General features: G+C 30.7%; 3 protein-coding genes across 3 annotated transcripts; 1 reads left to right on the top strand and 2 right to left on the bottom strand.

The window, feature by feature from the left end:
* Positions 1 to 211: 211 nt before the first annotated feature.
* On the bottom strand, positions 212 to 3,081 carry LOC101266657 (non-specific lipid transfer protein GPI-anchored 7). Its single transcript, XM_004244527.5, has 3 exons — positions 2,426 to 3,081; positions 1,481 to 1,522; positions 212 to 464 (listed from the first exon to the last, which is right to left on the bottom strand). The coding sequence occupies exons 1-3, from the start codon at positions 2,736 to 2,738 to the stop codon at positions 364 to 366; spliced, it is 456 nt and encodes a 151-aa protein (XP_004244575.1). The 5' UTR covers positions 2,739 to 3,081; the 3' UTR covers positions 212 to 363.
* Positions 3,082 to 7,791: 4,710 nt separating this feature from the next.
* Positions 7,792 to 8,958, top strand: LOC101258677 (21 kDa protein-like). The gene has a single exon (XM_004244665.5). The coding sequence runs from the start codon at positions 8,081 to 8,083 to the stop codon at positions 8,687 to 8,689; it is 609 nt and encodes a 202-aa protein (XP_004244713.1). The 5' UTR covers positions 7,792 to 8,080; the 3' UTR covers positions 8,690 to 8,958.
* Positions 8,959 to 16,061: 7,103 nt separating this feature from the next.
* LOC138337697 (uncharacterized) lies at positions 16,062 to 20,478 on the bottom strand. The gene is given in 7 exon segments (XM_069287953.1): positions 16,062 to 16,490; positions 16,492 to 16,520; positions 16,973 to 17,246; positions 17,490 to 17,607; positions 18,090 to 18,321; positions 18,820 to 19,103; positions 19,173 to 20,478. Coding segments are annotated over 7 exon segments (2,229 nt in total). The 5' UTR covers positions 20,036 to 20,478.
* Between the last annotated feature and the right edge of the window lie 4,268 nt (positions 20,479 to 24,746).

The raw sequence follows: 24,746 nt of genomic DNA, 5'->3' as shown, positions 1-24,746 counted from the left end.
CTTGCATGATTATGGATTCATATTCATTATATGTTGAGTTTTTAACAGATTTTTGAAGGAAAATTACATAAGTACTCTTCAATTTATGTCCAAAAAATATCTCTTAGTTAAGCATTTCACTTAATCGAAGCAGTAATAAATAATAAATTGTTTCTCATTCTTAATAATGTCAAACATTTTGAAACAAGTTTAATTTGTCAAAAAGACTAGCAATATTTAGAACATAAATAATAATTACGTATATTAAATGGTCTAAACAAAAACCCATACACCAAGAATGTAACACTAGACAAAAATTATAAAATAAAGTGAAACAAATAAAAATACATGTAAACTCCAACACATGAATACAAATAAGTGTTTTTAAGCAATCATCAAAGAAGCACAAAGTAATAGTAAAATTGACATTCCACTCCATGTAAATTTGTTTACTCCATTGTTGCCATTGTTTCCTCCTGGTGTGACTGTAAATTATTTCATTAAACGAAAAATTATTTAAAAAAATTTCATCAAACACTTAAATAAGTAAATTGTGGAAGCTCTTCTAGATATATAAATAAAAAGTTTATACGGAGATACTTGATTAGACAAAATTTAAACGAGAAATATTTACTTTTACCATTGCATACTTAAATCAACAAATACATATATACATATAGTAAATAATTATTGTTATCTAGTGTTTCTACGAAACTAAAGAATATAGGATGTTTATCTTTCATACATATATTTACCTATTCTAACTGTAACTATTAACTACTATGGTTAAAAAAATCATTATTGATTTGATATAAAATATTAAATATAACTATAAGAAATTGTGAATTATATGAAACTTTTTTTTCTGAATTAGTATGAAAATTCAGCATGAAACTTATTTTCCTGTAAATTTTGATACTAATTTCCAAAAAAATCTCCATATAAATTCACAGTTTTTTTTTTATAGCGTATGGACAAGTGATTATCTGGAAACACATTACATGTCATGGCATTTTTATAAATACACGTTAAAAGTTATATTTTTTTTGTTTTTTAAAATAAAACTAGAAAGAGAATATTTAATTGCATATAATATATTTCTTTGGTCAACCAAATGAAAAAAAAAAAAACTTCTTTTCTTATTTTCTTGTCCAAACATTTGATATGACTATTGACTATTATTAAATCATTAGTAGAACATTATTGAAAAGTTGAACAAGTAATTGAATACAGCTATTCTATCATTTTCAATATTGGTGTCCCAAAATTATATTAATTGAAACAAAGACCAAATCAATAGTCCAATTTTGAAGCAATTTAATTAAACATAAGTACTAAATATCTCATTGACTATAAAAAGGAACAATGTTCCATCATCAATCAATAAATAAGAAACAAATTTTCATATATATAGGCCTTATTTTGGGATAATTAATGAATGAAATATTTATTATTCATAAGAAATAGAAGAATAAAAAAATTATAATTTATTTTTAGTTACCTGGGGGTGGCAAGCCTTCAGAACTTGGACCTGGAGCACCACCTATATATAAAAAACAAAAACAACTAATCAAAACACTAATAAAGCATTATATCTAAATATATGCGATAAGATAAATATAAATATGTTTTCTTCATTTTTTACGAGTCTTATACGATACAGATTCAAATTAATCAAACTTTCATATGAATAATAAAATTCAGATTATTCTTTATATGAATAATAAAGCGCAATTAGTTTTGCCAAATATAATGCATTCTATTCGAACTCGCTATGTAAAATGACTAAATTATGTTGAATTTAAAATTTTGATGACCAACAAATATGACATATATTTCTTCGTTCATTATTATTGTCATATTTTTCATTTTTAAAGTTAAATTATAAAATTTGACTTACATTTTACATATATTTTTTTTATCATATATGCAAAAAATTGTAATGTATAGTACTTTTCGTATAGTTTTTGAATATTTAAATTTTTTTATTTAAAATATCGAATTAATGCAATCTAATTTAACTTTGAATAATAATCAAATTAACTTTCGAAAAGCGCAACATGATAAATAAAAATGGATGAAGAGAGTATTATATAAAAATCTAACAAGTTTCAAATAAAAAACTAATAATTACGAAAAAAATTAGATCTTTATCATGTTTATCGAAAAATGGAGTTACAATTCTATACATGAAGTAAGTAAAAACACCTAATTCAAGATGAAGATTTAATTATATTCACACAAAATTAAAAGGATTTTAATATTGAAAAACGTAAGTAAATCAAATTCTACGTCAGGTCAGAGTCAACTAAAAATGAGAAGTACTTTCTTCTTTTCCTAAAACTCAAACTCAAAACTTGTACAAAATAACAGAATCTCTTACATCTTATCACATTCCGAACCAAAAACAAAAGTCAATTGAAATAATAAAAAAAAAAAGAAATACCTGAAGTACAAGCACTGAGATCACCAGGAATATTACAAGCCCTAGGAAGTGCAAGTGCTTGAGTAATATTAATACCAAGTGAAGGCAATAAAGTTGGATTTTCATATAATTTACACAAACAATCTAAGTCATTTGTTATTGCTTCTCTCAATGGATCACAACACTCCGCTGGGGGGCTCGATGAGTTAAGGTAAGGTGCACATGGCACTAATTTTGAGGCGCACGACGGCGGCGTTGTTTGCGCATCTGACGCAAATATCATCGCCGCCGTCAACGCCATCGAAATTAAAACAAACATTTTTGAAGAAAACATCCTTGTCTTTTTTTTTTTCACTAGTAACTTAATTTGGTTGTTTTCTTCTTGTTGTTGTTGTGTTGGAAAAATGTTTATTGGTATACTTATAGGAGTGGTTGGTTTGGGTTTCTTTTACTAGTCAAAATGTTTGTCTAAGTTTTCATATGTATGTTCTTTAAAAAAATAAAAAAATTCTTAGGGAAAAAAAGTCTCATATCAATGAGTGTAATTTTAGGAATTTAAAATGAAAAATAGTATATTATCTTTGTCTATTTGTAATTGTTATAATTTTCATTTTACGATGTATTTTTTTATTATATCGATATGTAAAAGATTGGAATTTATAGTATTTTTCGTATAGTTTTTTATTTTCTATTTAAAATATTAAATTTATGCAATTAAACATAACTTTAAAATTAGTCAAATTAATTTTCAAAAAGTGCAACATGATAATTAAAAATGGACAGCAGAAGTATGATTTTCGAGCTATAACATTATATTTTATGTTTCTAATAATGTTCGATTTTTAAGAGACATTTTTTTTAATAAGGATAATTTAGTAAACTATATTCATTGATTTCTTAATCAATATGATTTCGTCTAAGGTAATACTTATTTTAGGACAGAAGGACACTTGTCTGTTTTGTTCATATTTATTCTGTTCAGTAATAGTTGTTGATTTTTGACTTTGACAAAAGAATTAACAAACAACCAATAATAAGATAATTTTATCAAATCACTTATATTAAATAAGAAATCTAAATATTGAAAAATAAATAATATTTAACAGTAAAAATACTTCTTGATAAAATAATCAAAAATCTTTTCATTTAATAAGTTTTAGCATCATATAAATAATAGTTAATCGAGTTTCAAAGCGAGTGTCGTATGAAATACCAATTCAACTTTAATGCAAAGTCTTGAGTCTTCTACATGCATTTGGTCGATATATAGCAAGCACACGGATGAGATCAAGTTTATTTATTGAAAAAACCTCAAAATAGACTTTTCGTAAGAAAAAAGATAAAATAATCATTTTGTTGGTTTGTTATAAATTATATATATATTATCACCATATTTCTGCGTACTTTCACTATAGAAGAAAAAAGAAATTATTTTATTTAGTGATTAAACAAAACCTTAAAATAGAAAAAGAAACAAAAAAAAAAATTAGTTTTGATATAGACACAAATTTGACCCCCAAAGGCACGTTGGCCAAGTCATCGGATGGAAGAGTCACGATGATTTAAATATACATAGAGTCAGTTTTCTATCGGAATTTATTTTAAAAAATTATAAAAATTATTATTATTTATATATAGTTAAAATTATTTTTTATATATACAAAGAAAATATCAAAATCCTATTAATTAATTTGTATATTTAATTCTTCAAATTTAAATTTTTTTATTTGTATATTTATTTATTTGATTAACCTAAATTTATATTCAATATGCAAAGATAGTTTGAAATGTAGGTGTGAAGAGTACTTAAAAGAAGGACTCAATTAGGTACTTGACTTGGTCAACTACATCATATTATATTCTTTCTGATTTTTGATTTGATGTTTAATATTATTTTAAAGTCTAATTAATTTAAATTCATATTAAAAATTTAAAGTTATAAATAATATATTTAATCACTCTTTAACAAAAATTATCAAAAAATTAAATTTGAAAATTTTCAATTAATAATGAAAAGAATAATTATCATATTCGCCAATTACAATTTTATGGTGTGAATGGTATGATATGTTTTCTTTGAAGACTTTGCAATTATTTCCAGCCTTCACACCTTCAACTTATTGCTTTTACTTTCATTTTACTAAATTAAATATAAACCAGAAATTAATTTAACTAGCCATTTAAAAAAAAAAGACATATACATATATATATATATATATATATATATATATATATATATAAGTTTAGTCATGTAAAATATGTAATAACTCATAAACACCAATTAGAAGTTATTATAGTCAAGCAACTAAGAGTAAATAATATTCTAATTAATTTATACGTACCTTTATTTATAATTTAATTATGGATTATTTATATTTATGTACAATCAATATGTATATACAGAGGACAATATTATCTATCAAAACTTAAACATATATATAAATTAAAATACTTAATATTGAATTGATATTCGTTTGTTTGACCAAGTTAATTGATACTTTAAAACGTTTCGAAGCTTCTCATAATTGACTAGTTAGACCGGCCAAGAAACATGTAGTAATTATATCTAGATCATGATGCTAGGCTGTGGAGCCTGATTAATATTTGATATGCTATTATATATTAATATTTACGTGGTTTAACCTCCGTGGTGAGGTTGCCAGGGGGTTATGGGGGCGGGAGCCCCCCATCCGAAGGAGGGGTTCAGGGCAGCGGCCTCACTTAAATTTTAGGCTGTACTATTTATTCTCTGTAACAAAAAATACTCTGATTTATTAATATATATACCCCATCGCCGTGGAAGTTTACTCACGGGGCGTTATCATGAAGTATTGGTTTCTTTGTTTCTCTCTCTAGATCTCTTTTCTCTTTCTCTTGAAAGTTCTTGTGTTCTTAATTCATCAAGCGTGTGTGTGGATTCGATCCCAACACATGGTACTATTTTATTATTATTATTTTAAATTACTGATAGAAAACAAAATTATTATTAATGTGATCATAGAGGTTTGAATCTAATTATACAAATATTTTTGTCATATTTACTAATTCTTATCTTATAATTTAAAATAATTATATATTATCTCATTAATAAATAATTTCGTACTAGATTTTAAATTAGATAAACCTAAATATATGTCTTTTACTATCAAATACTTTCAAATAGGAAGAGAGGTGAGGGAGAACGGGATTAAGGCCAGCGAAATTTGTCAATATATTTCAAATACATGCAAATCAAATTAAATATATACAAGATACGTGAGTGAAATGTGAGAGAAGTTTGATATAATTTCCATTATTATGTAATTTAATAAAGTAAAATAAACTATAAATTTCAAATGATCATGTATATATATTGACTTGGCGTAAACACGCGATTATGTGAATAAGTTTCGCCCCTTTGTGAATATTCACTTTCTTCGTCTTTCTTTTGTTTGTAGCTCATTTTAAATCCACAAAGTCTAAAAATTCTTTTTAAGTATAATTCTTTCATTTGTCTTTTAAATATTTTAAGTTATTAATTATTTCAATTAAAATATTTTTACACAAATTTCGAAAGTTATATATATATATATATATATATATTCTCTGTCCGTTCACTCACTTATCACTTATTTTTAAAATAGATTTTTATTTTTAGTATCATGTTTGACGTACCAAGAGATAATATTTTTTTCCATGTTTTATTCTAAGTATTAGATATTTATTTTTAAGATATCATCTAATAAGAAATAATTTGATAAAATATCTATATGATTAATTATCTTTTTTAATAAAATTAAGTTAAATTATAACGAATAAACTATTTTCTAACAAAAAATTTATTCATGACAATATAGTTTATAATAATTGAAATGATTATTAATAATTAGTTGTTTCTTAAGATTAGTGTTACAGTTGTATTTTAAAAAACGAGGCACAGACCTTAATTTAATATAGGGACACTAACAATTTTTCGTCCATTATTTATTGGTAGATTTTAATTTTAATTTCGAACTCGTAATATATAATTAAAACTATTTAATTTATTTGAATTTTTTTGTTCCTCTTATATAAAAATATATATTAGATTCAGACTATTTTTAGAATTATATTATCTTTATATATGGTATAAAATCAACTTAATACATATTGTTGAAATGAAAGTGCACATTGCATATGAAATTTTTGTCGATATTTAAGGGAGTAAAACTTTAATTATGAATATTTTAAATATATTTCACTTAAATTTCACAGTGATTTCAATTTATGAGATTGGTCAAAGTTTTCCTTCAAGATTTTGACAATCTTAGTGTTTAATTTTTTATTTTTTTTTGCAGGTGTAATATTTTATGAGATTAGTTTAATTATTTAATTAATTTGCATACTTCAGAGAGTTGACTGGCATTTCACTAGCTGGTAACACTTGTTGCTTTATTATTTGTTTAATAATATTCGATTGGTTAGTTTGATTAATATGAGTCTAGTTTTAATTATTATTTTTTTCAAAGTGAGAAGAAAGGAAAAAAATTCAATAAAAACTCAACTTTTATATCTTTTTTTGAATTTTATTTTAAAAATTCAAGATTGCGAAAATAAATTCACATAATTATAACTCTTACTATAGTGAGGTAGTGTTAGTGAATAATAAAACGAGGTTTATTTTCTTTCGAGAAAAATAAAAAGATAAAAGAAATAAACTTAAAAAAAACACAAGCTAAGAAAATTTAGCATATAGCATAAAAATAAGAGAATAAATACGAATTGTCAATTTTATACGATGTGATTTTTCAGCAAAGGAATATTAATAAATGCCGATTGGACAAGAGTTGTGCCAACTAGGTTAGTGCTTCTTAAAAGGGACTATATTTTCGAGGTTCGATCTTGAAATTTTCTCTCATAATACTTAAAAGTCTTTCACAGTCATTTTAATTTTTTATTTTTCTCTCAAAATTCTACTCTATTATTTTTCACCTCGAAATTCTACTCAATTTAATAGCATTTTGCTTAAACAATATATTAGTAGGGTCGGTTCTCACATCTCTTAAAGTAGACAAAGATATTTATTACGTTACATTAAACTTTGTTACATGTCTATCTAAATCTTAGTTGTTGATAAGTTTAGGCCAAAAAAAAAATAAATTAAAATTGTGAAGGTTCCTTCACATCTGCATATTGAATAGCAAAATGTCATATATTCTGGCTGGAATAATTTATAAAAATACGAAAACCGAAAAGAAATAATAATTTAAATGTTAAACTTACGTGATAATGATAAATATAGATTATAGTAGGATGGTTCAAGATCCTTTCATTCTTAATTAAAGATTTTGTATTTGAGTTCGTGATATAATAAAAAAAATCTTATTGAAAGCAATATATTGAGAAATGAGTGCCAACAATAAATAAGTTCGAATTTAATCAGAGATTTCGAGTTTGCTTCCCTATTATTACACGATATGATTTTTCAATAAAGGTGAGATTTTGAATCCTCTTAATTCCTTGATTATGGCTTCACCACTAGGCACTAATTAATATATATTTATTAATTCATTACAAAAAAAAAAAAAAAGTCAAATGTCTTAGTAAAACCCTAGTTAATAACTCTTTTCAACTCTATATAAAGCTTCCCCTTGGAATAGGATCTTGCACACACTCCCACTTGAGAAAGTTCATTTCAAAATTTCCAAAATAGGATATATGGCCAATCTTACTCTTCACTTCTTACTAATTTTCTTGTCCTTCCATTGTATTTTCGCAATCATTACTGAGTCTGTTACGTCCCAAACTCAAAATGCTACAAATTTCATCGTAACATCATGCAAAACAACGTTATACCCTACCATATGTGTTCAATCTCTCTCTACCTATGCAAACACCATTCAACTAAACGAGCAAGAACTAGCTCATGCAGCATTGACAGTGAGTTTGTCAAAGGCCAAAATTGCTTCAACATTCATTTCAAAGATCACAAGAATGAAGGGCTTAAAGCCAAGAGAATTACAAGCTTCTAAAGATTGTTCATTCAACATGAATGATTGTGTTTATCAACTAACTCGATCGATCCCCGAGCTAGGGCAAAGTGGTAAATTAGCATCAAGAAGAGATGAATTTACTTGGCATGTTAGTAATGTTCAAACTTGGATTAGTGCTGCACTTACTGATCAAAATACTTGTCTTGATATGATTAACAATCCTTCTATGGATGGAAAAATTAAGGATTCTATTAGGGTTAGGGTTTTTATTGCTTCACAAGTGACTAGTAATGCACTTGCTTTGGTTTATAAATTTGCAGAAAAACACTCATAAACTACGTTGTTCAGACTTTCAAAAAATATTATCGCACTCGTGTAGGATCTTTCAAAAATACACTATTTTTAAAGGATCCAACAACACCAGTCGACATTTTTGAAGAGTTTGAGCAACATAACTTTTAAATTAGTGTTATCTTACTAGGTAGTTTTTGGTATGTACTTTTAGGTGTTAAAATTAATTTTATAGATAAACAGTTATGTGTACGTACGAATGAATGTATTGAAATGATAATAAGTACTTCTTCCGTCTGGTATTGTTTGTCATATTCCGATTTTTGAAAGTCAATTTGATTAATTTTTAAAGTTAAATTAGATCACATTAATTCGATATTTTAAACAGAAAATTAGATATTCTAAAACTATATGAAAAGTACTATAAATTATAATTTTTTGCATGTTAATATGATGAAAAAATATTTTAAAATATTAGTCAAAGTTTATGTAATTTAACTCTAAAAATAGAAATCATGACAAATAATATCGGACGGAAGGAACAGAACGATAGTTGATATGTTTGGTTACAAAGTGTTGATGATCACATTTTTTGCTAAAATTACCGTAATATCCTTGAAATTATTTACAAAAATTAGAGTACTATTATAACAATAGTAGTAATAATCTTACATTAATAACGTTGTCTGGTTATTGATTAGTTTAATTATTAATTTTTACATACTCTAAAACTAAAAAATGACTCGTTTGACATTATGCAAGTTGCATGATAAATAATATAAATAAATATATAATACACACCGTGGCTGTTTAACACAATTCGAGATCTAAAGTGAAATTTTAATTAGACATCTAAATATTTTTGTATTTATTTTTTTTCAAAATTTTTAAATGTAAATTATTAGTTAATATCTTTTATATAAATAATTTTTTCAATTACTTTTTTAAGAAATTATTTTTTAAGCAACATTTTTCAGCTATTGATTCATATATTTGACAGAATATTACTCTAATTATCAAAAGTTTGAAGAAATAGAGTGCATAAGGAATTTTAAAAAAAATAATTAAAATATATGAGTATTAGCAAAAAATATATATATTCATACTTTTTATTATGAATAATTAATTCTTTTTCATGAAAAAATTAGACATGATTTTTTATTTTATAGAACTTTAAATCAGTGACCTAAAAAATAATAGAAAGGAGCTGGCACTGAATACACATCAGCTTGAATGTGTTTTAACTTCATTAATTCAATTTATATCATGTAGAGATATAATTAAGTACATTAATATCTACGTAATTAGTTTCTAATAGTTTAAATTATAAAACGAGGAGCTCACATCAAGTTGTTTTAGGAAGACTTTATAGTTAAATTTTGTTGGGATAGATCAGGATTTTTACATTTTTTGAATTAGGTGATTTTTCACGTAAATAATACTTCCTTCGTTTCAGAAAGAAAATTTTATTTTTTTAATCAATAATTTCAGTTTTTCACGTGTCATGTTTAAAGCCACATGATTAAAGAGGAACTCTTTACATTTGACATAATTTTAATTTTGTACCAAAGATTTAAATATTTTTATTTTCTTAAATTCCGTATCAAATCAAATCAGATCATTCTTTTTAAAATGAAGGCAGTATATATTTTTAAATTTTATTCGCTCTTTATAGTTATTATTAAATGTCTAAACCAAAAACTCCTATAATAACATATTATTTCAAAGGAAGTTAGATTAAAAATATGATTAAGACTCAATTCACCTCTCTTGAGTTTATAGATGCACTCAAACTAATAAAAGTCTTTTTTTTTCTTTATTTTTATGTTCGATATTTACTTTGAGGTTAAATTAATTGAAATTCGCACAAAGGAGTTTCACTTTGAAGGATATTGTGCTTCTGAGAAAAGAATAATTTTATTTATTCTTTAAAAAAAACAAGAACAAAACGATAAAATGAAATAACACATTTATTATTTTGATAGAATATTTTACGTTATCTGACTTTTCACCTTGTCGGAATTTTCGAGCCTAAGAGATAGGTAGCGTGTTGGATCCATGTTACATATAAGTCCAATAATGTGTGAATATTGTGTGATAGGCTTAAAAGAGTGATATGGGCCGATAAATATTTTTCATTAGGCCGATTTTTTAACTATACAACTTAAGAATTATATTTACATCAAATTAATAGTATTTTTTTGAAAAAATTGTATATAATAGCAAACTAATAATCTAAATTAAATGGAATAGTTAGGGTTTGATTTAATTGTGATCTATAGCAAACATTAGCTAAAATTTGTCAGCGTCTCTCTCCCAAAAATCTCGCTCGTCACTCTTCATTCTCGCTCGCCTCTCTCGCTTTATACACAGAAGTGTATAATTCTATTTCTGTTTTGTATAAAGCGAGAGAAAATTGTATATACACATGCAAAAATGTATATCTTCGTGTTATACACTTAATTATACAATGTACAAACATTTTACTTCAAATATTGCAGAGTAAAAGACCAACGAATTATACAAATGCGAATTATACAATTGCAGTGAAATACAATTTTCTCTAGCTTTATACAACAAGAGTGTATATATTGTGTTTCTGTTTTTATATAAAGCGAGAAAAACATATATCTTCTTGCTATACACTTATAATTATGTATATGTATAGCAAATTATACAGTTTTATGTTTGCTATGGAGCGTAATTATGCAAAGTTTGCTATAGCATACAAATATGAATTTTTTGTTTGCTATATGTGAAAGTTGCCTTATTTTTTTCCTTTACATGGCAATATTTTTTTTCAAAAGAAGAATTTAACTAATAATAATAATAATAATAATAATAATAATAATAATAATAATAATAATAATTTCCAACTCAGCCACGCTTATCACTTTTCCCATAATTTACTCCAATTAATTTACCTTCCATGATTATTCAAATTTCATATATATTATCTTTCATTATCAGTTTTTTTTACTAAAATCAAAACTCTCTATTTATTAAGTTTATGTGTAAAATAGTCAACAAAACGGTTCATATGAAATTTGTTGGTATCGAAATAAAATATCATTTTGAACAATTGATTTGAAATATTTTCTAGTACATATGATGATGTATTTGTTGGTACGAACTAACACCAAATTAATATCTAGATGTATTTTAATAGTCTATATGATTAGATCTTCATGAATAAAATATGAACATATCTTAGTGTATGTTGAGATGATCTTAATTTAGTTGGTGAATATAATAAATTCCAACATCTAGTAAGTTTATGTTTCATATAATTTGGTTCAAAAGTATGATAGATTGTTGTTCATATTATGATTGTTAAGTTTGGTGAGTTAAATAAGAACGGAAACGTTTCAAATTGTTATTATTCTAAAAAAAATATCAATTTGAAAATTGTATTAAAATGTTATCTGAGACATATGATGGTATATTTGTTGTTAGGAACGGATAACAAGACATGATTTATGTGTTGATGTATTTTTTGGTTCAAACTATTTACCTTACTGAATGTTTTGAAATTTTAACAGGTACTTACGTGGATTTTATTAAATTTAAAAATTACCATAACTATACCAAGTTTTATAAACTAATTGATATATTTAATGGTAAAAATACACACAATTTTGACACCTATGGTAATATAACTAGATTTTCATAAATATAAAATTTGAAACATATTTTAGTAAGTTTAGATTTCATATAACTAGATTGGATATAATGATTTATCAATTGGAAATCAAGTATTTCGTGAGTGGTAGATCTCCACCATTGAAAATACATAACGTCATGGGAGTGCACATTTATTAAAAATGTATTATTTTGGGATGTAGTTTTTTAATTTTTAATTTTAACTAATACAGATTATTTGTTTAATTTTTGTCAAGGTAAAATATTTTGTCCGTGTGGATTGGAACGTAACAATTTTCTTTTAGATAAAAGAGAGTGTATACACACACCATTAAAAAAGTGTAATAAAAGAGAGATTGCGTTTCTAAATTATTAAGTGATAATTTATGTATAAAATCCACACTTCTAGTATTTTGGGTAGAAAACTAAAAAAAAAGAAGATAATTTAAGTATGTTTTTGACAATTATCTCTACTTTAAAGGTAACTAATTAAATGTAAAATATATAACTAATTAAAATGTAAGAAGAGATAAACATAACGAAAAATAAAGACGAATCTAACATATCTAAATTGAAAAGTCGAGACGTATTCAAAATCATAAAATTCAAAGGATATATTAATATATTATACACATTTTTAATTTAAAATAACAATTTTTAAAATAAAAAAATCAATTCAAGCTACGATAACTAAATTACGATTGAGACTTTGAGAGAGTATTATTTAATCTAAGAGTTAATATAAATTGACAGATCAAAAATGTCTAATTCCACTAAGCCTAAAAAAGGGAAAATATATAAAACTAAAAACGTGTATCTTCGTAAAAAGTAACTTCATCAAAATAGAAAAAAATAATTAAAAAAATTCTCAAACTTCCATAAAAAAAAGAAAAATATAAAAGTAAAAACGTGTGTATTTAAAACTATATTAGGAGAGAGAATATGAAAATCAAATAAAATGCAAGAAATACTAAAAGAGAGAGAAAATCTGTAAAATAAAATAAAATAAAATAAAATAAAATGAAATATAAAAACTAAATATTTTATTATGTATGTAATTTAAAAACTTAGTTTGTAATTATATATAAATTTATTTCTATTTTGTTAATAAAAGTCTTAAGTAGTATATTTTGGTAAGTTCTTCCTTTTCTATTTTGCACTTTTATCCCCTATTTTATATTGTTCTTTAATTTATGTGTTTCGTAATAAATAATTTTTTTATGGGATGTTAATTTATATTTTTATTTCATAATATATCATAAGTTATAGTAAATCATTAGGTATAAATTGGGCAACTTTCACATATAACAAACAAAAAATTTATATTTGTATGATATAACAAAGTTTGCATAATTGCGCTCCATAGCAAACATAAAACTGTATAATTCGCTACACATATACAATTGTATAATTCTCTGGCCTAAATTGTATAATTCGCTCGCCTAAATTGTATAATTCGCTGGCCTATTTCGCTGCAATTGCATAATTTGTTTTGCATACAGTTGAATCGAATTAAAATGTATGTATATTGCATAATTATAAGTGTATAACAAGAAGAAATGTGTTTTTCTCGCTTTATACAAAAACAGAAACACAATATATACACTTCTGTTGTATAAAGCTAGAGAAAATTGTATTTCACTGCAATTGTATAATTCGCAATTGTATAATTCGTTGGCCTTTTTCTCTGCAATATTTGAAGTAAAATGTTTGTAAATTGTATAATTAAGTGTATAACACGAAGACATACATTTTTGCATGTGTATATACAATTTTCTCTCGCTTTATACAAAACAGAAACAGAATTATACACTTTTGTGTATAAAGCGAGAGAGGCGAGCGAGAATGGAGAGTGGCGAGCGAGATTTTTGGGAGAGAGACGCTGGCAAATTTTAGTTAATGTTTTCTATGGAGCACAATTAAATCAAACCCTAGCTATTCCATTTAATTTAGGTTATTAGTTTGCTATTATATACAATTTTTTCCCTAAATTAAATGGTTAAAGCGCAAATAATAAAGATTTAACCATTTAATGAGTAAAAAATAAAGATTTAACCATTTAAAGAGCAAAAATTAAAAATCAAATTAGAGCAGAGAAAAACGTACAATTTTATGCTAATTCACATATCAACTTAGAATAGAATAATTTAAAAGGGATAGTGTAGAGGTGAGTGATCGTTAACTTTTTGAATATTGTTTTTTTGTTGAGTTAACTTTCATGCTTAACAAATTTTGACCTTGAAAATTTGTCTACGTCTGTCACGACCCAAAACGAGCCGTGAGTGGCACCCACACTTATCCTACTATGTGGGCGAACCAACCAATCTAAACCCCAACATTTCAAACATAATACACAGAATATAATGCGGAAGACTTAAAACTCATTAATATAACCAATAAATAACTTCTAAAATTTATCAATTATTATCCCCAAAATCTGGAAGTCATCATCACAAGAACATCTATCCTCAAATTACTAAATCTAAGAGTATCTAGAATGCTAAGATAAGTAAACAAATGGTCCATGTCCGAACTTCAAGGACATCAAGACATGAATGAGAGAGAATCCAGTCCGAGCTAGGAACAATAGCTCACCCTGAAATCTGACGCGATGAAGACTGGCTAGAGTTGCGGTTGAGTTGAAGACGACGGTACGTTTGCTGCACCCCACAAATAACAAAGAGAAAACATACAAGTAGGGTCAGTACAAGCACAAGTACTGAGTAGATATCATCGGCCAACTCAAAATAGAAAGCAATATATATCGAATAATAACATAAAATCAACCATAACACTTAACAGGTGACAACAACAAGTACCATAACCATTGCGCACAACCTAAGCACATCTATGAGGACTCAAGCCTCCACACCATACTCATTTGGGAAACAGGTTCATTAAATTGAGTACATTAACATAATTCAAGATTCATTCTTTTTACTATCCTGGTGTCGGTACTACATATCGGTTCGTGACACCCGATCCCCTAATACTTACGTGTCGGTTCGTGACACCCGATCCCCCTAATACTACGTGTCGGTTCGTGACACCCGATCTTCTAATACTTACGTGTCGGTTCGTGACACCCGATCCCCCTAATACTACGTGTCGGTTCGTGACACCCGATCTCCCTAATACTACGTGTCGGTTTGTGACACCCGATCCCCCCAAACCTTTGCTTTCCTCTTCGTTTCTCTCTTCTCTCGATCGTTCTCCCTCTCTTTCTCTTTTTCTGATTTTTCTTATTCAAACTCTTTTTCTTTTACCCTAATTACCATATAATTAAGTATAAAAGATGACCAAAGTAACCCACTAATTAATTCAAGGTTATCTCCTTTAACCCTCAAGTAATTGAATCATTAACATTCAACCACTAACTTTATAATTATAAGCAGCAATAGTCCAAAACGCCCCTTAAAACATTTAACCGAAATCCGACCCAGTCAGGGTTACGCAGCCTGTGACGGCCCGTCGTGCCTGCGACGGTCCGTCCTGCTGCTTCCGTCACAAAGTTCAGAGAGTTGATTTTATTTAAGACTCGTTGACGGTCCGTCTTGCCTATGACGGTCCGTCCTGCCATGTCGTCGCGAAGTTCAGAGAGTTGTTCTCAGTACCAAATTTTCCAGAATCTAACTGTTTTGGAACGAGACCCCCTCGACGGTCCGTTGTGCCCATGACGGTCCGTCGTGGGATCCGTCGACTCAGACATTTTTTACCAGAAAATAAACTCTATTGCTCAAAACGACTGACAGGTCGTTACAATAGATACCAATTTACCCATCGTTCGTCCTCGAACGATCACAAGAAGAAAAACAAGGACGAAAAGGAGCACCTGAGTCTGTAAAAAGGTGTGGATATCTTTCTTGCATATCGGCCTCCTTCTCCCAAGTGGACTTTTCAACAGGTCGATTCATCCATTGAACTTTGATGGATGCAATCTCCCTTGATCTCAACTTGCGAACTTCTCTATCCAAAATGGCAACAGGTTCCTCCTCATAAGACAAATTCTTATCAAGAAGGACTGAATCCCAACGAATGATGTAGTTTCCATCACCATGGTATCTTTTCAGCATAGACACATGAAATATCGGGTGCACCCCTGAGAGTCCTGGGGGCAAGGCTAATTCATAAGCTACCTCCCCCACGCGCTTCAGAACTTCAAATGGACCAATGTACCTCGGACTAAGCTTACCTCACTTACCAAACCGCATCACCCCTTTCATGGGTGAAACCTTCAGCAAAACTTGCTCGTCCTCCATAAACTCCATGTCTCTAACCTTTCGAACTGCATATTCTTTCTGCCTACTTTGAGCCGCTAAAAGCTTTTCTTGAATGCATTTCACTTTATCTAACGATTCTCTCAGAAGATTAGTATCCCAAGGTCTAACCTCAAATGCATCAAACCACCCAATGGGAGACCTACATCTTCTCCCATACAATGCCTCAAATGGGGCCATATCAATAGTTGAGTGATAGCTATTGTTGTATGAGAACTCTGCTAAGGGTAAGAAGTTATCCCAATGGCCACCAAACTCTATCACACATGCACGAAACATATCCTCCAAAACCTGAATCGTTCGCTCAAACTGTCCATCGGTCTGAGGGTGAAATGCAGTACTAAGATCCAACCTAGTACCTAATTCAGCATGCAATATTTTCCAAAACTTAGAAGTAAACTGCGTACCTCTATCTGATATGATGGAAAGTGAAACCCCATGTAATCGAACAATTTCTGAGATGTAGAGTTTGGCTAACTTCTCTGCATTGTAAGTCACCTTAATCGGAATGAAGTGAGCAGACTTAGTTAATGTGTCAACAATCACCCAAATGGAGTCATACTTACCCATTGTTTTTGGAAGTCCAACCACGAAGTCCGTTGCAATTCTCTCCCACTTCCATTCAGGAATAGGCATTCTCTGAAGTGTCCCTCCAGGCCTCTGGTGTTCATACTTTACTTGCTGACAATTCGGGCATTGAGCAACAAAATCAACAATGTCACGCTTCATCCTACTCCACCAAAAATGTTGCTTTAGGTCACGATACATCTTGGTTGCACCAGGATGTATAGAATACCTTGAGCTATGAGCCTCTGCAAGAATAGTGTGAATCAAATCATCGACGTGGGGTACACATACCCTTCCCTTAATTCTCAAAACACCTTCCTCATCGATTTTTGCTTCTTTAGCCTCTCCTCGCAATACCTTATCTCGAATCCGGATCAGTTTCTCATCCATAAACTGCTTTTCCTTAATCTTGTCAAGAAAGGAAGATCTTGCCTCCACACAGGCCAAAAATCCTCCCTTCTCATTTACTTCTAGCCTCATAAGGTCATTAGCCAGAGCCTGAACCTCTCTAGCCAATGGGCGTCTAGAAACCTGCAAGTGGGCTAGACTTCCCATGCTCCTTGCCTTTCTACTTAAAGCATCTGCCACAACATTAGCTTTTCCCGGATGATACAAGATAGTGATATCATAGTCCTTCAGTAGTTCCATCCACCTCCTTTGTCTCAAATTCAAATCTTTCTGAGTAAAGACATACTGTAAACTACGATGATCCGTATAGACTTCACATTTAACCCCAGAAGATAATGTCTCCATTGCTTTAATGCAAACACTACCGCAGCCAACTCCAAATCATGGGTAGGATAATTACGTTCATGCACCTTTAATTGTCTCGAGGCATAAGCAATTACATTCTTCTCTTGCATTAGCACTGCACCCAAACCAGAAGAGGATGCATCACAGTAAACAATGAAATTCTTACCTTCCACTGGCAGGGTAAGAATTGGTGCAGTAGTCAACAAAGTCTTGAGCTTCTGAAAGCTTTCCTCACACTCATTCGACCATACAAATGGAACACACTGCTTAGTCAAGTTTGTCAATTGGGAAGTAACGGAAGAAAATCCCTTGACAAATCGACGATAGTAGCTAGCTAAACCAACGAAGCTCCTTACCTCTGTAACATTAGTAGGCCTTACCCAATTCTTCACTGCTTCGATCTTAGAAGGATCCACCATCACTCCATCCTTAGAAACTACGTGCCCTAAGAAGGACACTGAATCTAGCCAAAACTCACACTTAGAGAATTTGGCATAAAGCTTTTTCTCCCTCAACATTTCCAATACAATTCTCAAGTGCTCCTCATGTTCTTTCCTGCTCTTTGAGTATACCAGTATATCATCGATGAATACAATGACGAAGAGATCCAGATATGGCTTAAAAATCCCGTTCATCAAACTCATGAAAGCAGCAGGGGCATTCGTAAGCCCAAAAGACATTACTAAGAACTCATAATGTCCATACCTAGTCCGAAAAGCAGTCTTGGGCACATCCGTGGCCCGTATTTTCAATTGATGATAACCAGATCTCAAATCGATTTTTGAGAAGGTACAAGCACCTTGTAACTGATCAAATAAATCATCGATGCGAGGAAGAGGGTACTTGTTCTTAACAGTTACCTTATTCAGTTGTCTGTAGTCAATGCACATCCGAAAACTTCCATCCTTCTTCTTCACAAACAAAACCGGAGCACCCCAAGGAGATGCACTTGGTCTAATGAAGGCTTTGCTTAACAACTCTTGAAGTTGGGCCTTTAACTCTCTTAACTCAGCGGGAGCCATCCTATAAGGGGGTATGGAAATGGGGCGAGTACCCGGCTCCAGATCAATACAAAAGTCGATATCCCTATCCAGTGGCATACCAGGAAGGTCTGCGGGAAACATATCCAGAAACTCACGGACTATTGAAACCGACTCAATTGAAGGTACTTGGGTAGTATCATCCCTGAGGTGTGACAAGAAAGCTAAACAACCCTTTCTAACCATTCTCTTAGCGCGAAGAATGGAGATGATACGAGCTGGAGTGGAAGTGTAGTCACCCTCCCACACTAACGGATCTGTCCCAGGCTTGGCCAATGTAACAGTTTTGGCATTACAATCTAAGATTGCAAAGTTTGGAGAAAGCCAAGTCATACCCAAAATTACATCGAAGTCAACCATTTCTAAGATAACCAAGTCTACATGAGTATTGCTCCCCATAAAAGTCACAAGACAAGACCTATACACCTTTTCAACTATCACAGACTCACCCACCGGAGTAGAAACACGAATAGGCATGTCAAGCAATTCACGATGTAATTTAAGACCAGCAGCAAATGAGGAAGATACATATGAAAATATGGATCCAGGATCAAATAATACAAAAGTCATGCAATCACAAACCAAAATATTACCTGTGATGACAGCATCAGATCTCCCAGGGAAAGCATAACAATGGGCCCTATCACCGGTGTGCCCGTTGCCCCTACCATGTTGCGCTGCAGTAGTTCCAGTTTGCCCATCACCCCGACCGTTTTGATGACCACCATTACCTCGGCCACCACGTCCTCCCGAATAACGGCCTCTTCCATGACCACCTCTACCTCTGATTATTGGGGGTCTGTAACTCGGTTTTGGACAATTTCTCCTAATATGTCCAGTCTCTCCACATCTATAACAATCTCTGGATTCAAGCATAGGTCTTTGTGAGAACGATGGAATCTGGGGATAACCTCCAAACTTAGAGCAATGTTGACCGGTCTGCGGTGGACCCCCAGCTACAGTCTGTAGTGAAGACTGAATAGGTTGGGCTAGATAACCTCCCGAACTCTGCCCTCTAGAGTAAGAACCATTAAACTCACCTCCTTTACGAAACTTCTTAAATGTCGATGCCATGGTGAAGTCGTCTGGCTTCACTCCCTCCACTTCCATCACGAAATCTACCACCTCCTGAAAGGATTTTGCTGCAGCAGCTACCTGTAAGGCTGAAATCTGTAAATCTGGCCTCAACCCTTTCACGAAACGGCGAATCCGCTCTTGTGGACTGAAACAAAGCTAGGTGGCATACCTAGATAATGCACGAAATTTAGCCTCATACGCAGTAACCGACATCCTGCCTTGCTCTAGGCTCAGGAACTCATCTCTCCTCCTATACCTCAAATTCCGGGGTATATACTTCTCCATAAACAAGCTAGAGAATGATGCCCAAGTCATAGGTGGTGACTGTGCTGGTTGACACTCAATATGTGACCGCTACCACATTTTGGCGTTCCCTTGAAATTGATAGGTCACAAACTCAACGCCAAATCGTTCCACTATGCCCATCATATGTAGCAACTCATGACAATCAATCAGAAAATCATAGGCATCCTCAGATTCAGCACCCTTGAAAACTGGAGGTCTCAACTTTAAGAACTTACTGAAAAGTTCGTGTTGGTCACTTGTCATTATAGGCCCTGTAGTCAACCGAGGAAACGTGCCTATTTCCAATGAGGCATCCATGCGGGGAGCCACAACAGCTGTATGTTGTACCCCCGGAACCTGAGGTGCTGGTGCAGAAAACACTCGAGGTGTCTGGCCTTGATCAGATAACCCGCTAAGATAAGCAAGAACCTGATTAATCATCTCAGGGGTAGGTTGGGGTGGTAATTCCTCGTTCTGCACTTGTTCATTTCCCCCTTCCTCACCCTCTCTTAACACTTCCTCAGTCGGTGGAGGAGTCACCGCCCTAGTACCAGATGGGTCAGGTGCTTGTCCTCTTCCTCTAGAGGACGTCCTCCCGCGACCTCTACCGCGGCCTCTTGCCACTGCTCCTCTTCGAGCTACAGTCTCAGTGGCTGGATCAGACACATCTTGTCTTGCTGGTGTTGGTGTCGGCTCAGTCGTTGCTCTAGTTCTAACCATCTGCGAAATAGAGTAAAGATGGTCAGATACCAATTTGTATCACCTAGATACCAATTGGATCCAAGTAATAGCACGAAAGAAAGAAAGAATGGAATTTTCCTAAAGTCTTATAGCCTCTCAAAGAAAAGTAAAGGCGTCCTCCTACCGTTCCTCAAGACTCTACTAGACTTGTTCTTGTGTGATGAGACCAACGAACCTAATGCTCTGATACCAAGTTTGTCACGACCCAAAACGAGCCGCGAGTGGCACCCACACTTATCCTACTATGTGGGCGAACCAACCAATCTAAACCCCAACATTTCAAACATAATACACAGAATATAATGCGGAAGACTTAAAACTCATTAATATAACCAATAAATAACTTCTAAAATTTATCAATTACTATCCCCAAAATCTGGAAGTCATCATCACAAGAACATCTATCCTCAAATTACTAAATCTAAGAGTATCTAGAAAGCTAAGATAAGTAAACAAATGGTCCATGTCCGAACTTCAAGGACATCAAGACATGAATGAGAGAGAATCCAGTCCGAGCTAGGAACAATAGCTCACCCTGAAATCTGACGCGATGAAGACTGGCTAAAGTTGCGGTTGAGTTGAAGACGACGGTACGTTTGCTGCACCCCACAAATAACAAAGAGAAAACATACAAGTAGGGTCAGTACAAGCACAAGTACTGAGTAGATATCATCGGCCAACTCAAAATAGAAAGCAATATATATCGAATAATAACATAAAATCAACCATAACACTTAACAGGTGACAACACCATTGCGCACAACCCAAGCACATCTATGAGGACTCAAGCCTCCACACCATACTCATTTGGGAAACAGGTTCATTAAATTGAGTACATTAACATAATTCAAGATTCATTTTTTTTACTATCCTGGTGTCGGAACGTGACACTCCGATCCCCTAATACTACGTGTCGGTTCGTGACACCCGATCCCCTAATACTTACGTGTCGGTTCGTGACACCCGATCCCCCTAATACTACGTGTCGGTTCGTGACACCCGATCCCCTAATACTTACGTGTCGGTTCGTGACACCCGATCCCCCTAATACTACGTGTCGGTTCGTGACACCCGATCCCCCTAATACTACGTGTCGGTTCGTGACACCCGATCCCCCTAAACCTTTGCTTTCCTTTTCGTTTCTCTCTTCTCTCGATCGTTCTCCCTCTCTTTCTCTTTTTCTGATTTTTCCTTATTCAAACTCTTTTTCTTTTACCCTAATTACCATATAATTAAGTATAAAAGATGACCAAAGTAATCCACTAATTAATTCAAGGTTATCTCCTTTAACCCCCAAGTAATTGAATCATTAACATTCAACCACTAACTTTATAATTATAAGCAGGAATAGTCCAAAACGCCCCTTAAAACATTTAACCGAAATTCGACCCAGTCAGGGTTACGCAGCCTGTGACGGCCCGTCGTGCCTGCGACGGTCTGTCCTGCTGCTTCCGTCACAAAGTTCAGAGAGTTGATTTTATTTAAGACTCGTTGACGGTCCGTCGTGCCTACGACGGTCCGTCCTGTCATGTCGTCGCGAAGTTCAGAGAGTTGTTCTCAGTACCAAATTTTCCAGAATCTAAGTGTTTTGGAACGAGACCCCCTCGACGGTCCGTCGTTCCCATGACGCTCCATCGTGGGATCCGTCGACTCAGACAGTTATTACCAGAAAATAAACTCTACTGCTCAAAACGACTGACAGGTCGTTACAACGTCAAAAGTTTACGATTAAATACATTTTCAGTAACAAGTTATTGAGTGTAATTTCTTTAAAAAGAACATTATTAGTCAATAAAAAATTGTTTCAATATATTATCAACTTAACTTTTTTTCAATTATTACTATTAATAAATTTAAATTCATTAGGGAAAAAGACGTGAATAAACAACTAATACAGCGTGGATGATGGATCAAGTTTTAATTAGTTTGATCATCTATGAAGATATGTATATATAAAATTTCATTAGTTTTCAACACGTTGAAGACTTAATAACAATATAATATTTGTAGTTTTGTAGAGTCTTTAATGAAAGATTAATTAATAAATGAGTTGTCATTGCTTGTTAATACATTCGAATTCTCATTTCAAATATCAACTTGACTATCGAGGCAATTCAACTTGTGTTTATAGAACTACTTCGGAATTCAAATTACCTGTCATATTTTTCTTTTACACGCAATCAAAATTTATCGAAAACAACCTATTTACTTCATAAAGGTAAAAACATAATATATGTACAATTTCATCATCTCAAACCTCATTCGTTGAATTACAGTAGATATGTTACTACTGTTGTGTTTCTCTTTTACAAATCAAAACATTAATTAGAATATTAACTTTTTAACTAACTAACTATTATTATTATTATTATTATTATTTGGTCTTTTTCATTATTTTTTCTAAAATTACAGATACAAATTAATTCACCTTTAGCTGTAGCAATTAAATAATGTGTCAGCTACATTAAATGTTTACATCTTTGATCCAATCTGCTAATCTCTCTAAGATGTACATTTACGTGTTATAATTTGAATCACAACTTCTAAATTTTAACAACTACTAATTTTTTTAAAAATAAAATTTACATAATTAAAAACTAAATTAAAAAAATAATAAGTCACAAAAATTAATAATGTATAAAAAATTAAGTATCATACTATCGTAATTTAAATAATATCATATAAATTGAGACGGATAATGACTTATTCTTGAATTTGAGATCTGTCTTTGTGCTTTATTATATTTTTTTAATTCTTTTGTCACTAAAATATTTGACAAATCATTTGCTTAGTTATTGGATTTATTATCTTAAGAGGATCCAATTTCCAGCTATTTCACAAATTTCAAGTATAAATACACAGCAAAACCATACAACTTATGACCATCAATAATACAAATTCTCTTATACATATAATTGTTAAACTTTTTGGCAAAAATGATGAATAAAAGGCAGAATCTCACTGCTTTTTTCTTTTTCATTCTTTTAAACTCTTCTTTTTCTTATTCTTTGATATATAATCATCATGATGAATTAGTGATGAATATTGAGATTAAAGAGGAAAAGGGTTGTGTTAAAGCTTGTATTCTTGAAAATGAGTGTAAAAATGAGAAAAATGATTATTATGTGTATCATGTTTGTATTGATATTTGTATTAAGAGTTGTAGAGGGTATGGCAAAGAATTGCTTAGACATACTATTATATGAATATGGTTTTTGGTTTTGTGTATGCAAGGGATAGTGTAACGAACGAATTTTTGTATTATCAGTGTATATTACGTGGTTGTGTATGCAAGGAGAATAAAAAAATATTTAGAAAAGCAACAAATATATTATGAAAAAGATTTTAGAATGACAAAAAAAAAATTAATAACATGAAATTCAACAATTAATTGGACAAGAACAATACTATATATAAAAAAATTATTATTAGAATTATCCATTAATAAGCATATTGTTATATTTGATTTTCATAAATAAAGTGAATTAAAAAGAATAGAAAATTCGGGAAAGAAATAAATATACATATAAAAATAATTCAAGAAAATAAAGGAGACAAAAAAAGAGAATTATAAAATGATTGACAAACAAAAAAGGAAAGATAAAAGAAGAATAATAAAACAATAAATTTTAACTTTTCAAAAAAAAAAAAAAAAAGAACAATCAAATGTGTTTAGAGAGAATTAAGGGAAACAAAATTACGTTTTTTTAAGAAAAAG

The sequence above is a fragment of the Solanum lycopersicum genome, chromosome 8, assembly GCF_036512215.1.
Source record: "Solanum lycopersicum chromosome 8, SLM_r2.1".
Classification (NCBI taxonomy): domain Eukaryota; kingdom Viridiplantae; phylum Streptophyta; class Magnoliopsida; order Solanales; family Solanaceae; genus Solanum; species Solanum lycopersicum.
This window is presented reverse-complemented; position numbering and strand designations above follow the sequence as displayed.

Excerpts from the sequence above, each read along its gene's own strand:
- LOC101266657 (XM_004244527.5), bottom strand. The coding sequence starts at position 2,738 with ATGTTTTCTTCAAAAATGTTTGTTTTAATTTCGATGGCGTTGACGGCG. Across the intron at positions 1,523-2,425 it reads TCTCAGTGCTTGTACTTCAG|GTGGTGCTCCAGGTCCAAGT; the intron begins GTATTTCTTTTT and ends TTTTATATATAG. Across the intron at positions 465-1,480 it reads TGAAGGCTTGCCACCCCCAG|TCACACCAGGAGGAAACAAT; the intron begins GTAACTAAAAAT and ends AATAATTTACAG.
- LOC101258677 (XM_004244665.5), top strand. The coding sequence starts at position 8,081 with ATGGCCAATCTTACTCTTCACTTCTTACTAATTTTCTTGTCCTTCCAT.